The sequence below is a fragment of the Nicotiana tabacum genome, chromosome 3 (assembly GCF_000715075.1).
Source record: "Nicotiana tabacum cultivar K326 chromosome 3, ASM71507v2, whole genome shotgun sequence".
Taxonomy (NCBI): domain Eukaryota; kingdom Viridiplantae; phylum Streptophyta; class Magnoliopsida; order Solanales; family Solanaceae; genus Nicotiana; species Nicotiana tabacum.
The window spans coordinates 153,311,974-153,324,413 of NC_134082.1; the positions used below are offsets into that span (position 1 = coordinate 153,311,974).

At 36.6% G+C, this 12,440-nt stretch overlaps 2 protein-coding genes across 3 annotated transcripts; one reads left to right on the forward strand and one right to left on the reverse strand.

Annotated features, from left to right (window-relative positions):
* The first annotated feature begins 589 nt into the window (after positions 1–589).
* On the forward strand, positions 590–8,004 carry LOC107821508 (phosphatase IMPL1, chloroplastic-like). Of its 2 annotated transcripts, XR_012707981.1 has the most exons (11): positions 591–990; positions 2,312–2,379; positions 3,013–3,146; positions 4,796–4,884; positions 5,571–5,628; positions 5,715–5,767; positions 6,103–6,201; positions 6,308–6,421; positions 7,311–7,412; positions 7,694–7,856; positions 7,956–8,004. XR_012707981.1 is itself a non-coding variant. In XM_016647943.2 (10 exons), the coding sequence occupies exons 1-10, from the start codon at positions 727–729 to the stop codon at positions 7,790–7,792; spliced, it is 1,080 nt and encodes a 359-aa protein (XP_016503429.1). In that variant the 5' UTR covers positions 590–726; the 3' UTR covers positions 7,793–8,004. The 2 variants fall into 2 exon arrangements, 1 of the variants encoding a protein (XP_016503429.1); XM_016647943.2 differs by having other exon boundaries at positions 590–990; positions 7,694–8,004.
* Positions 8,005–9,596: 1,592 nt separating this feature from the next.
* Positions 9,597–12,197, reverse strand: LOC107821511 (lectin-like). Its single transcript, XM_016647944.2, has 3 exons — positions 11,819–12,197; positions 10,870–10,988; positions 9,597–10,180 (listed from the first exon to the last, which is right to left on the reverse strand). Exons 1-3 carry the CDS (start codon positions 12,113–12,115, stop codon positions 9,808–9,810), a joined length of 789 nt encoding a protein of 262 aa, XP_016503430.1. The 5' UTR covers positions 12,116–12,197; the 3' UTR covers positions 9,597–9,807.
* Positions 12,198–12,440: the final 243 nt, after the last annotated feature.

Genomic DNA, 12,440 nt, shown 5'->3' on the forward strand with positions numbered 1-12,440 from the left:
GTAGTAAATAGTAATTATTTCCGGAAAGTGTTGACTAGCTGATTATTAACTCTTTCTTTAATAGTTAGTGCCTGTGATGTAGTGTTATCTATATATGTTTAAACAATTAATTATTAAACCCAAATAATATAATTAGGGTAACGTGTCAAATTAAAGATGAATTTATTAGTCAAGAAGCGCTATATATATGGCTTTATATATAAAAAAAATTGTTGATGAAAGTAGCGAGAATATAACAAAAATTATCAGAACATAATACATTATTCTATAATTGTAAGGGAAAAAAAAACCAAAATGATTCTTAAATGTACAGGGGATGGACTATTGTGGTCAACGTTGAACACAAATACTCTAATTCTTAGTAAAAGGGTTGAACCTTTTTAAGCGAGTAATATCAAGGACTATTTGTTTTCAATATTATATATTAAGGACCAAAATAGTCATATCGATATACATTAAGGACCACTTGGAATTTTTTTCTCAAAAAAGATATTATGTGCCAATTTTCATAATAGAGGGGACCAAAGAAAAATATCATGCAACAAAGGGCCGTAGATAAAAGTTTTCATATTCTTGAAATTAAAAAAATTGATTTTTAGGAAAATCAGATGCCTTCGTACAAAAATCCAAGAAAACTCAAGCAGTAACGCTTCTGTGGAAGGCAGGAGCAGTCAGCACGAATTACTTGTGTGTGTGTGTGTGAAAAGTTCGCCCCGTTTTGTGAAAATGGGAAGATGTCTTCTTTCATCCACAGTTTCAACTTTTCTTCCTTGTAATCTCCCTAAACTGGCATTCCCCAAGAGTTTTAGCGCAAATTCAGCGTTTTCTCATCACGGGTTTTGTTCGACTGGAGCCAAAACCGGTGGAGCATTTTGCACAAAGGCTGCTTTATCGAATGTGTACTCAAAGATTGGAGCCGACTCAACTGGAAGTATCCCCTCTAATGAGCTACTCCAAGTAGTTGAAGCTGCTGCCAAGACTGGTGCTCAGGTTTCCCCCTTCTTAATTCATGGTTTTATTTCTATATCCTTGGCAAATTTCTGCTTAACGATTTGATTTTTGAGTTATTCTAGTTAAAAATGTGCTGTCTTTTTCTTGCTGGTGCATTTGATAATTTATTTAATTAGGAGACCCTTCGTTCTGTTGAGCTATTGGAGACGAGGAATTGGTTATTTTTTTTGTGTGTATGTGTGTGTGCGAGCGCGCCTGTGTTGTGTATGTAATGCTTAAATGATTCTTCTGGCCGTAGCTGTGGCGGAAGCAGTATTTTCACCAAGGGGATTCAAAAAATAAGAAAAATAATAAGCTAAGAGAATTCAACATCAAATATATATATATATATATATATATATATATATATATATATATATACACATAATTTTTCTGACCTTATATACATAGTATAATTTTTCGGCAAGGGGGTTCTCCGCCTAGCTCCGCCCCTGGGTGGTAGGAGGCAGTTACCGCGAATATCGAGATCTCAACAAGCTGAGTGCACTTTGGATGATATATTCATATTTTGGGATGGGGTTAAATGCACTGCTACTTGGGTGCCACTTTTGAATTCTTGCAGCTTAGTTACCTAGAGGATAAATAGGATGCTTAAGAACATGATATTAAGCTTTATTCTGAGGAGTTAGGATGCTGGAAAAAGATAAATACAACTCCTCTACATTGAAATGTGTGTCATATTTTCACCATTCACCACTCTTTGTATTATTATTGCCTTCACTAATTTGGTTGCCAAGAAAAGGGAAAGACCTGCTTGAGGGGTTGGAGATCTAGGATGAGGTAGATGACTGGTAAGTTAGTAACCAATCAGAAGGAAAAAAATATGTCCAGAAATACATACATATGTGTTATGTTTCCATATATTAGCAGTTATCAGAAGTTTTTACGTAATAACATGTCTTGTACTCGTTATGGTCTCCTTAGACTTCCTCTAGTTCTTTGCAGCTTTCCGGTTGATTATTGATCTTTCTCTCACCATTTTCTAAAGGGATCTCTGTTCCAATTTTCTTTTACCTTCTTTGTGCTCCCTTTTCTGCTTATCTTTTATTCTGGCCTCAGCAATCATATTGCTTGTTCTCTCTGAGGTATACCTCTGTCCTCTCTTCTTGTGCATTGAGATTATACTGCTGACTATGGTCATGCAATATTGATGTTTTACCTTTCTTTCTATGGAGACAAAACAAGGGATCCTGCAATTTCTTCTTTCACTACTTCTATCTCCCATCTGCATCTAGCCTTTAAACAATCTTTCTGGCTCCTACTCTATGACTTGTTTCTCATTATTTCAATTTCATTTTAGGTTGTAATGGATGCTGTGAATAAGCCTCGGAATGTTACCTATAAAGGGCTCACTGACCTTGTGACCGAGTAAGACCTTGTATTACTTTTGCTGGTGGTTATTTGTTTGTACCAGAACTGACATATTGCTTCTGTTTCTTTTTCTTCTACACTGATGTGTCAGGTTGATTTATAACGCTGTCAAAGGCTTATCTGAGAGATTTTCCATTCTTGTTGCAGTGTTGTTTCCTAGTTTTTGGTGACAACACTGAGCCTTGTATGATTCACAGTAATTAGTGAATCTACTTTTATCATTGTCACTATGTCTAGTTTTGTCACGAAGAATATTTTCTTTCCTTTTAATTTTTTTATGTTTCCATTGAAATAATTTAGTTCTTTATTAGACCGTCCTAAATATTCTCTGACTTTCCTTTCCAACATTATGTGATCGTGGTTAACTGCTCCTTTTCTTTCTTGCTGGAAATACAGTGACCCCTTCTCTTAAGACCATTGCTTGAATTAACACTAAAATATGATATTTCCCTGTTAGTGAGTGTTTACGGCCTCACTTTATTGGTTGACCTTATGCTTTAACAATTTGATGATCTTATGTGAGCTAACTTTTAGTTGCTTCTTAGGTTGTAATATTCATTTTATTTCTTTACACGGAAATTTTCATCATGCTGTCGCAGTGGTTAATGTGTTTGTTTAAACTTATTGCAGCACAGATAAAAGTAGTGAAGTTGCTATCCTTGAAGTAGTGAGGAAGAATTTTCCGGATCATCTAATTCTTGGGGAGGAAGGAGGAATTATTGGGGATTCATCATCGGATTATCTTTGGTGCATTGATCCTTTAGGTTTGTCCTCATCTCTAACTTCCACGGCAATGAAAGTAGCAATGCATATAGCCGAACTGTCTATTAGGGTTAGACAGCTTGTGTAGGTTCCCATAAGTAGATGTGGATTATCAAGGTTCCAAGTGGTTTAACTTGTAACTGCTAGGTTGTTTAATTTAGAAAAGGTCACATTTAACTAGTTCTCCCCTCCACATTTAACTAGTTCTAGTTTAACAAATACACAAGTTCATTAACCTAAATACCAGGCAACTATACAAGCAGATTTAAGCATGCAAAAGCACGTAATTTCTCAACCAATGTATGGATGAATATTGAGCATAATCCCACGAAGACTTATGATGAAGTTGAGTTGATATTTACTTCATATTGATTGAGAATTGGAAATGGGTGGAATTAGTAAACAATGGAATGAATAGGAAAGTACTGAATACTGATTAAGAAAAAAGGAAATAAAATAACTAGGTAGCTAAAAGAAAATCTTGTGGTAGCAAGCTTGTGTTTCTGACTTCACGTAATTGCTTCTTTTGGACCTTTATTATCCTCTTGATCTTACTTAGAATGTGAGTTGCTATGTCGGAGTTCATAATTATTCAGGGTACATTCCTATGTCAAGTGAAGCTAACCTTCTTAACTAACTCTGATGGTTATTAAGGTAAGGAGGATATTCTAATTTCTGTGCCTTTGAAGTATAACCCTATTCTGCAATCAAATCGTACCAAGTTCATCTATTTGATTAGTATAGATCACAAGCATTTCAATCCTCGGTCTAAATTAAGAATCTTTCCCAATCCCCTTAAAATATGAAAAAGACTAATTTGTCAATCAATTAGCATTAGATACAAGATTGAACAACAAACTCAATCATCAGTAATAAAGGCCAAGAAAGATATTATTCCAAGCTACATGATAAGATTCAACCTAACTTGGAAAGTAAATTTTTTTTGCTAAGAGTCTAGAACATCGTAAAGAATCTCTTAAACGTCCAATGTCAAAGTGGAATTGGAAGAAAGAAACTCTATTAGGTGCTCCAGTCCCTTCAAAAGCTCCTTGTCTTGTGCCTGATCTTGCCTCGAAAAACTGATTTTTGTTACCCTTTTATGGTCTTGGAAGTTCCCTTTTTTTTCATTTTATAATCTTGAATTCCTGTAAAAGTTGAGAACACCATAAACACCCAAAAACATGGTCTAGCACTTGAGGAGTTGGAATTATAATCTTAGACTTGCAAAGCTTCAATAAAGTGGTCATAACTTTGCCAAAGAATTCCAATGAGCCATTTGAAGCATAGGGCTGCAATTTTACGAGAATCATGGCTTAACTTGAGATCTAGATTAATCCAGATTACTTCTTGCAGTTTAGTCAAAATCTGGTACGTTCACTGCACAATTCACGGCGAGGGTTCTTTTCCTAAATATGCAAAAATATTTTATATCAAGTGAGATATCCACGATATGCTTCAAAAACTTACCACATTTTGCGAGAAAATTACTTAATATTATCATCGTACAATCATCTCATCACATACAAGTAGATATATTGCATGTGTGAGTTCAACAAAAGTTCACTCCACTGGAAACAATGGCACCACATATTATCTTAAAGACAACTCAACCAATAAGGAACAAATATTAATTGGCAACTTTATCTTGCAGATGGAACAACAAACTTTGCGCATGGCTATCCTAGCTTTGCGGTCTCTGTGGGTGTTCTTTTTAGAGGGAAGCCAGCTGCAGCTACTGTGGTATATGCTGGGATAGTTTCTGATGTGCCTTTTGGATTATTTACCATTGTTCAGTGGAAGAGCACTGTCTCTTATCCAGTGAGCTTGGTCTATGAAAATCTTACGATAGCTGATTCCGATCTAATGTGCAAGAAGAGAACCAAAAGCTTGAATGATGACTAGCAACTTAAATCATGTAGTGCTAAGAGATTGAATATGTCATATTCTTTTACTATCTTGGACGAATTGTGTAAAAAAGAATAAATGAGTATTCTTATATTCATAGCTGTAAGGGACCTGAACTGAGTGATAAAAAGGGGAAGGAATTTACAGTGAACTGTACAAATTCTAGAATAGTTGAAATAGAACGTGCTTTAATATTGCTGTAAGATTTTCTTTCTGAAGCTACCCATAATAGTGTAGGATTTGTGTTAGTTGCACTTAATATCACATAATTTAATCCAAGGCAACTCTACGTTTATAAATTTAGTGAAGAGTTGAATTAGCTGACCAACCAAGGTCATGTGGCTTTTATCTTATAGTAGCCAGCTATTATGCAGTATACAGAATCCCGGAGAGACATTGTGAGAATGAAATTGAGAACCATAAAGTGGAAAGACCATCAATGACACCAAATCTCTTGTTCTGATATGACATCTGAATTCCTCGCCCGGAACATAATACTGTTACTGTCTGCTTCTTTATAGGTTGAGTTTGTTGGTGGCCCTATGTGTTGGAATACTCGCATATTTTCTGCAGCTGCAGGTAAATAAGTTTATCTATAACAAGTCACTTATTCAATTGCGAATTCCAACGATCTACTACTGACATATGCAATTTTCTTCTTCTAGGCAAAGGAGCCTTTGCTAATGGTGAAAAGATTCATGTCAGTGGAACTGACAAGGTGAGAATTTTAATATGCAAATGTGTAAAACAGCTTACTTTCCATTTTCCACAGATCCATGATTTGAAATGAGAGTTTGATGATAACTTTCATAGCATCCGTTAAACACAGTTCTTGCTTGTTGAACTTACCTGCTATGTGTGACCTGTTATGCGTCTAGACCCTTTTACATGCACATGTATTTGTTACTATTTGACAGTTGTGCTAGTTTTGCACCTTCTTTTGACTTTGAAGTTTTAAATTGACTATAGTGTTACATTTATAAAGCTCACTAAATGAAAGGTACACTTACTGTCAATCTTCCTTTTTTTTGGGGGGGAGGGGGTGGTGTTTAGGTGGAACAATCTCTTCTGGTGACTGGATTTGGATATGAGCATGATGATCCATGGGCAACCAATATGGAATTGTTCAAGGACTTTACTGATGTTAGCCGGGTAGCAACTTTATCCCTTTATCTTTTTTCTGAAAATCTTGAAAATCACCCCCCCCCCCCCCCTCCCAAAAAAAAATTTAGTTATCTTCCTGCCATGTTCTGTATAGGGTGTTAGAAGGCTTGGTGCTGCTGCAGTGGACATGTGTCATGTTGCTTTGGGGATTGCTGAAGCATATTGGGAATATCGCTTAAAGCCATGGGACATGGCTGCAGGAGTTCTGGTATTCTTGATTTCATTATTATCGATATATTTCAGACACTCTTTCTACTTGTGTTTGGAGAAAAATTTAGATGGCTGAGTAGGCAGTTTTTGATGCTTAACAGGTCCAATCATTTAAGTGTATTTTCAATATAATATCTTGTGGTTCTCTCATTTCTATTTTTAATGAAAAAAAGGGTTAAAAGTGTTCTTTGCTACATGTTTTCCTTCTCTTTATAGATTTGTGAAAAAAGATTTAGTTGGTTAAAGAGAGAAGTATACTGTGCGCTTATCCCAAAAAAAAAGAAAAAAGAGAGCAGAACTTACCATTGTGTTATTTTTGTTTTTGAATAAGTAGAACTAACCAACAACAGCAATAACACGAACCCAGTGTAATTCCACAAGTGGGGTTTGGGGAGGGTAGTGTGTACGCAGACTTTACCCCTACCTTAGTGGAGGTAGAGAGGCTGTTTGCGGTAGACCCTCGGCTCAAGAAAGATGAAAAATAAGTAGAACTAACCATTTTACTATAAATAAATGCAGCGCAGACAATGTGCAGAAGGAGTGAAGGTCCTATGCCTTTGTTTGTTAGAATGAACCCTCTGTAGCAATTTATAACAAAACTTGTCTCATTTCTAATTTTCCGAATGATCTCATTGGATTCAAATTATTCAAGATCAGTGAGTTGGTTTGAATCGAAGAAGTGAATGGTGGTCATCTTTTAAACTTGAAGTATCACATGTTGGTAAAGTCTTAGTAATGAAATACCTCCCGGGTATCTATTCATGAAACTGAGTTTAGCTCAAATATTGTCCTTCTCAAGTTTCTCTAAGTGGTTTCTTCTTGTTTACGAACTGTTAACAAGCTTTATTCAAGTCATTATTTAACACTGTGGTGTATGTTTCATGCAGATAGTTGAAGAGGCTGGAGGGAAAGTTTCATGTATGGATGGTGGAAAGTTTTCAGTATTTGATAGATCTGTCTTGGTATCCAATGGTTTGCTCCATGCAAAGGTCAGTCGTCAGTGTCTATGCAGAAATGGAATTAACTTGCAAGCTGTTTTTCATCTGAATATGGTTGGAGTTGATTTAAATTGTCAGTTCTGCTTTTCTTTCCCTATAATGCATAGTACCTCCAATCCAGTAGGTCAACCTTTTTCTTTTTAAGTACTTTTTATACGTATGTAGAGGACGGAATTATTCTTAATCTCGTAAATTTTTGTTAAAAATTAGAACATGTAACTCTCTAAAGGAAATGTCAAGCTCCTTAATTTCATTTCTGTTAACACGCGCAGCTCCTTGAGAAAATTGGTCCAGCAACAGAGAATTTGAAGGGAAAAGGGATTGATTTCTCAGTGTGGTTCAAGCCAGAAAATTATCATACAGAAGTTTGATACGTCCAATTTTTTCTTTAGATGCCCTGCTTGAAAGATTCTCTAACACTCAGATTTTGATTAGGTCAGTATTTGCATCTGTATTTTCTATATTACATAACATTCTATGGAACTGGACAGATTTTCATTGGTATTAGGTAATCTAATATAACATGTCTTTTAGGTAAAAGGATATGGGCAATGGAAATAAACGATATTTTAAATTTTTATTGTATTTATTCTTGTTATAGCTGGTTAACTTTTGTAACAAAATAGTAAACAAGTTGTTTGCAGTAATTTGCTATCCGCCGAATTAGGCTATTGGAAATGTGTGCGTGCTAGTTATGATGTCCCAACGAACTCTATGCACTTTCTAATACTGGAATTTTGAAAAATTATCCCGACTTTATCAAACAATTGTAGGCTGAAGGATGGAATGAAAAATGCAGTAAAGTTGTATTGCCTTTGAATAAGCCTTAAACACATTGTAAAACTAAAATTCTTTTTGAACAAGCGTCATTTAGACAGAATAACTCAAGTAAACATTCTAGCTACCTCACAGAATCGTGCAAAACAATTTCATGAAGACATTTTGTTTCAAGTGCCCCAACTAGAAATGAAGCGTGTAATTACAATGGAAAGCTAAATTCTGATTCGCACGGCAGTGACTTGAAAGACAACTGAAGCTTAATTAGTCAAGCACCTTTGTTTCCGGATAACCGTGGTGTCCGGGATAGCTTGCACACACATCGACTAAGTCCTTAGTCGATGGGGTACCTGCTACCTCGCACCAACACAGGTACCAGGTAACTCTGTCCACTAAGGCTTGGACAGATGAGCAGAAATCACCTAGTGTTTTTGCTGCCGCTGGGATTTGAACCCAAGACCTCACGTTCTCCAACCGCTTTGTTGACCACTAGGTCACACCGTTGGGTGTTTAGTCAAACATTTGACCTGTTTCAGTAAAGGCGTTGGTTGTATTTTTGGAATCTATAGGGAGATGGCCAGCCCAATTGCATGTACAGTCGAGCTGGTCCTAGGCAAACTCCCTGTGACCCAAGACTTTGGTGAAGATGGTAGATACTTTAAATCGAATCTGAAGATGTTGCACTGACTAGTTTACTCGCTTCATCCAGCAATTTTCCTATTCCTTACAAGAAACTCTGCGCTGTGCTATGGGCTTGACCCTCAAACAAGTTCAAGTGCGGGTCAAATTGAGCTTTAAATGGCTATTTTTGACTTTTAAATTGAGTTTGTAGCAGGAAGCACAACTAGTCAATTAGGTCCCAACAGAAGGCTACAAGGAAACTAGGAAAACATGCTCAGTGTTTGCCAATAACTATTAGATCTTTGTTGTATTAGATTGATATGGATCTTTCTCTTGCTATATCATGTAAGGGTACTTCCCTAGTATCACTTGGTTAATCAAATTACATCTTTATCTATTAACAAATTGCTATGGTTCCATGCTTCTTTTGGCATAAAGATTTCCATGTTATAGTGGAACCGGCAAACATATCCATTAAATGTTTGCCTGTCACTGAGAAAGTGCAATACTACTCTTAAAATGTATTCCGAGATGGGATAACTTTAGTTAATCTGGGAAACACTCTGAACCACAAACTAATGTTTTAATTGAGAGATTTACTTTACTTAGGCTGGAGGTTTACAGACCCATAGGTTTTTATCCCTGCTAGGGAACAGAAGTTCTATTTTTGATTTATTTACTTTACCAGTATAACAGATTACCCTGTGCTAGATTTTTCCTAGATAGGTCAACTATGGTCTTTACACATCTATCACTTGATACTATTGAGTTCTAGGCTTAATGCCAAATGTTTGAGGCTTAGGATATAGCTGCTAAATGTAGTACATGCATCTTAATTTGAATATGCAAAAGAAAGAACACTATCTCATGCTTTTTGCTGCTAGCTTAGTGCTCATCATTTTAAACATCAGTGTGAAAAAGCTAAAAAGAAACTGCAACTGGGTGAGCTGCAGCTGCATGCCAAGTTTGTATTGTATGCCATAGAACCTCAGGCTTTTGGGCGAAGGACAGCACCTTTGATGACTAGCCCCCTCTTCCAAATCCCACCTTCATATTCATATAAAGAGAACTCTATCTCTCCATTCTTCTGATCTGCTGATGTCATGAACTCTCCTACTGGGATTTCTATCCATTTTCCTCGTGGTTTTTCCACCATATTCTCCTTATGTCCCTGCCTGCTACCATCTGGGAGAATGAGTCGAAGATTCACTGGATTTTCCCATCCATAAGCAGGATCCTTTAACATGACAATAAACACAACCTCATACATGAATCCTGGAGATAGCCTAACTGTATTGAATCTTCCATGGATTTCTAGCCAGCAAACATCTAGTAATTCTGCTGCTGGAAGAAGCACATCACTGCATAAACGATAGAAACAGCATTTCAGGCCTTTTTAGTTTGGTAGTTTTCAACTACAGAAACCATTAGGTATGTAGTACATGTTGGTTTAGAATAGCTTCTAATAGGGAACATGATCTTAGAGTTAAAAAGTATTAGTTAGTTTTAACTGATGAATGCTGATTATCATTTGGTGGCCCGACAGCTAACACATGTTTACTGATTTTTAGTCTGTTTTAGCGCATCACTTTCATTGTTCTGTTTTATATGACACTCTTTCCTTTTTAGTCTATTCCAAAAAGGATGACTTATTTTTATATTTGGTAACTTTTTAACTTTAAACTTCTAGTTTTACCCTTAATGACATGCTCTTATAGCCATAGAATATCGTGTCAGGTTTAGAACCACAAGTTGTAAAGATACTTTTGGTATGTACCAAAGGTCTTTCTTAAACCTTATGCCCAGTCATAAACCACCATATAAAATAATACGGAAGGATTATTACACCCCTTGGAGTGTGGCTCTTCCCCCGACCCTGCGTGAACGCTTGATGCTTTGTACACCTGGTTGCCCTAAGGATTATTATTCTTCTATGCCAGCCTTACGTGTTGGAAAGGATGCTTCTGACCAGTTAAAGCTTTGGATCTGCACTGTAGTTCAACTTTAATGAGCCTGGTTTTCTTTGTCAAATGAAACATTTTCATATTACCTCGAGTCCTGTACCAAGGGCCAGTGCCAGAAACGGTTGTTTTCTGCCCAAGTGATTAAGAGGTCTCTTGCATACAGCATGAAACAGTTTCCCTTTGACTTCTTATCAACCCAGTATTTCTGCATGAAGTGGAGATGTTCTGCTAAGTTAGCCATAACAGTAGATATTATTGCTACAGGGCAAAACAATAATTTCAAGTGTTTAGGCTCAATTGGCTAGTTGAACTTGAACATGAGAATTGGTCCATTAAATCAAGAGAGTACACGCTTCTCTTGGGGTCAATTTGAAGGATAGACTTCTAAACTCAGCAAAATTTACGTAAAGAGCACAACAAAGTATCTATATACTCATTCTTAAAAAATAAAGTATCTTTATATTTCCACATAGCATTTAGGGACACTTGAACCTGTATATCTACATCAAAATAACGCTTGTAACACAACCTTCTCAAGGAAGAACACTATCAAGATATGTATGACTCTGAACGAATTTGGGTGCCCTATTTGGTTTGAACATGACTGTTAGAGTAAAAGTTGGAGTTTTTGCTAATCTTTAAATGAAAGGGGGTTTAGAAATTGAGATAAACTTAGTGAAGTAGGCCCCGGCCTAGCTCAAGTGGCAAAGGGTGGTGGATTTGTGTATTAAGTCACAGGTTCAAGCTCCCACACCATGCAAAGCAAAACCTGGTATTTAAGTGGAGAAGGGTAGAGGGGCGGACCCATTATCCACCGAGTTTCGAAGGCTGCGGTTGGTCCAAAGGATCAGCCCCAGACGGATTTCTCGGTCGTCAAAAAACAAAATAGGTTAAACAAAAATCTTTTTGCAAATAGGATAATAAAAAAGTCTTGATATGTGAAGAATTTCCTTTTCAGAAGGGGGGCCACCTTTTCAAAAAGAGCCTTTCGTTTAGACTATAGCACTTAAGCTAATGGAGACAAATTTTCCTTACCTTGTGCTTTTGGTTCAAGAATACTCCAGCATATAGCTGGTCATACAGTTTGTCCATGGAGGATCTGTCAATAGAAGAATCTGCCTCTTTTAGGATTTCTTCGTAATTATGTGGAAATCCAACTACTCTGGTGGTTTCCATTGTCTTGTTAGTCTCAATACTCTTGCCGCTCTGTGGCATAATCTTTCTTGGTTCTTCATTGACTACGGCGGCATCATTATGGTGGCTTTGAGGTGAAGTGTTTCTTAGTTCTTGATTTTGTTGTAAATCCTGATCTTGTGACCACCCTGACCCCATTTTCTCTAAAGATGAACTCTTTGCCGATGTTGGTTTATGTACTCTGCCAGGTCTAATCCGTAGTCACTCTCATGAGCAGGGAAGCTTTTATTCTGAAACTTTTCCCAGTTGGGCATCTTTTGATTTTTTTCTTTTTCAAGTGGAGTCGGAATCTATCTTTAAGAATCTATCCCTTCTTATCCACTTCGCACTGTCTATAAACAGATTTGTAGTTATTCCTCTACGATGAACTTAGGTTATGACAATGTAGTTTTTTCCCTTTTGGTTATAAACTCAGTAATGTTACCGGATGTGGAAGATGTCTAAATTTGGAAAAGGGTATAAC

Excerpts from the sequence above, each read along its gene's own strand:
- LOC107821511 (XM_016647944.2), bottom strand. The coding sequence starts at position 12,115 with ATGGGGTCAGGGTGGTCACAAGATCAGGATTTACAACAAAATCAAGAA. Across the intron at positions 10,989-11,818 it reads TCTTGAACCAAAAGCACAAG|AAATACTGGGTTGATAAGAA; the intron begins GTAAGGAAAATT and ends CACTTCATGCAG. Across the intron at positions 10,181-10,869 it reads CCCTTGGTACAGGACTCGAG|TGATGTGCTTCTTCCAGCAG; the intron begins GTAATATGAAAA and ends TCGTTTATGCAG.
- LOC107821508 (XM_016647943.2), top strand. The coding sequence starts at position 727 with ATGGGAAGATGTCTTCTTTCATCCACAGTTTCAACTTTTCTTCCTTGT. Across the intron at positions 4,885-5,570 it reads AGCCAGCTGCAGCTACTGTG|GTTGAGTTTGTTGGTGGCCC; the intron begins GTATATGCTGGG and ends GCTTCTTTATAG. Across the intron at positions 7,413-7,693 it reads ATGGTTTGCTCCATGCAAAG|CTCCTTGAGAAAATTGGTCC; the intron begins GTCAGTCGTCAG and ends TAACACGCGCAG.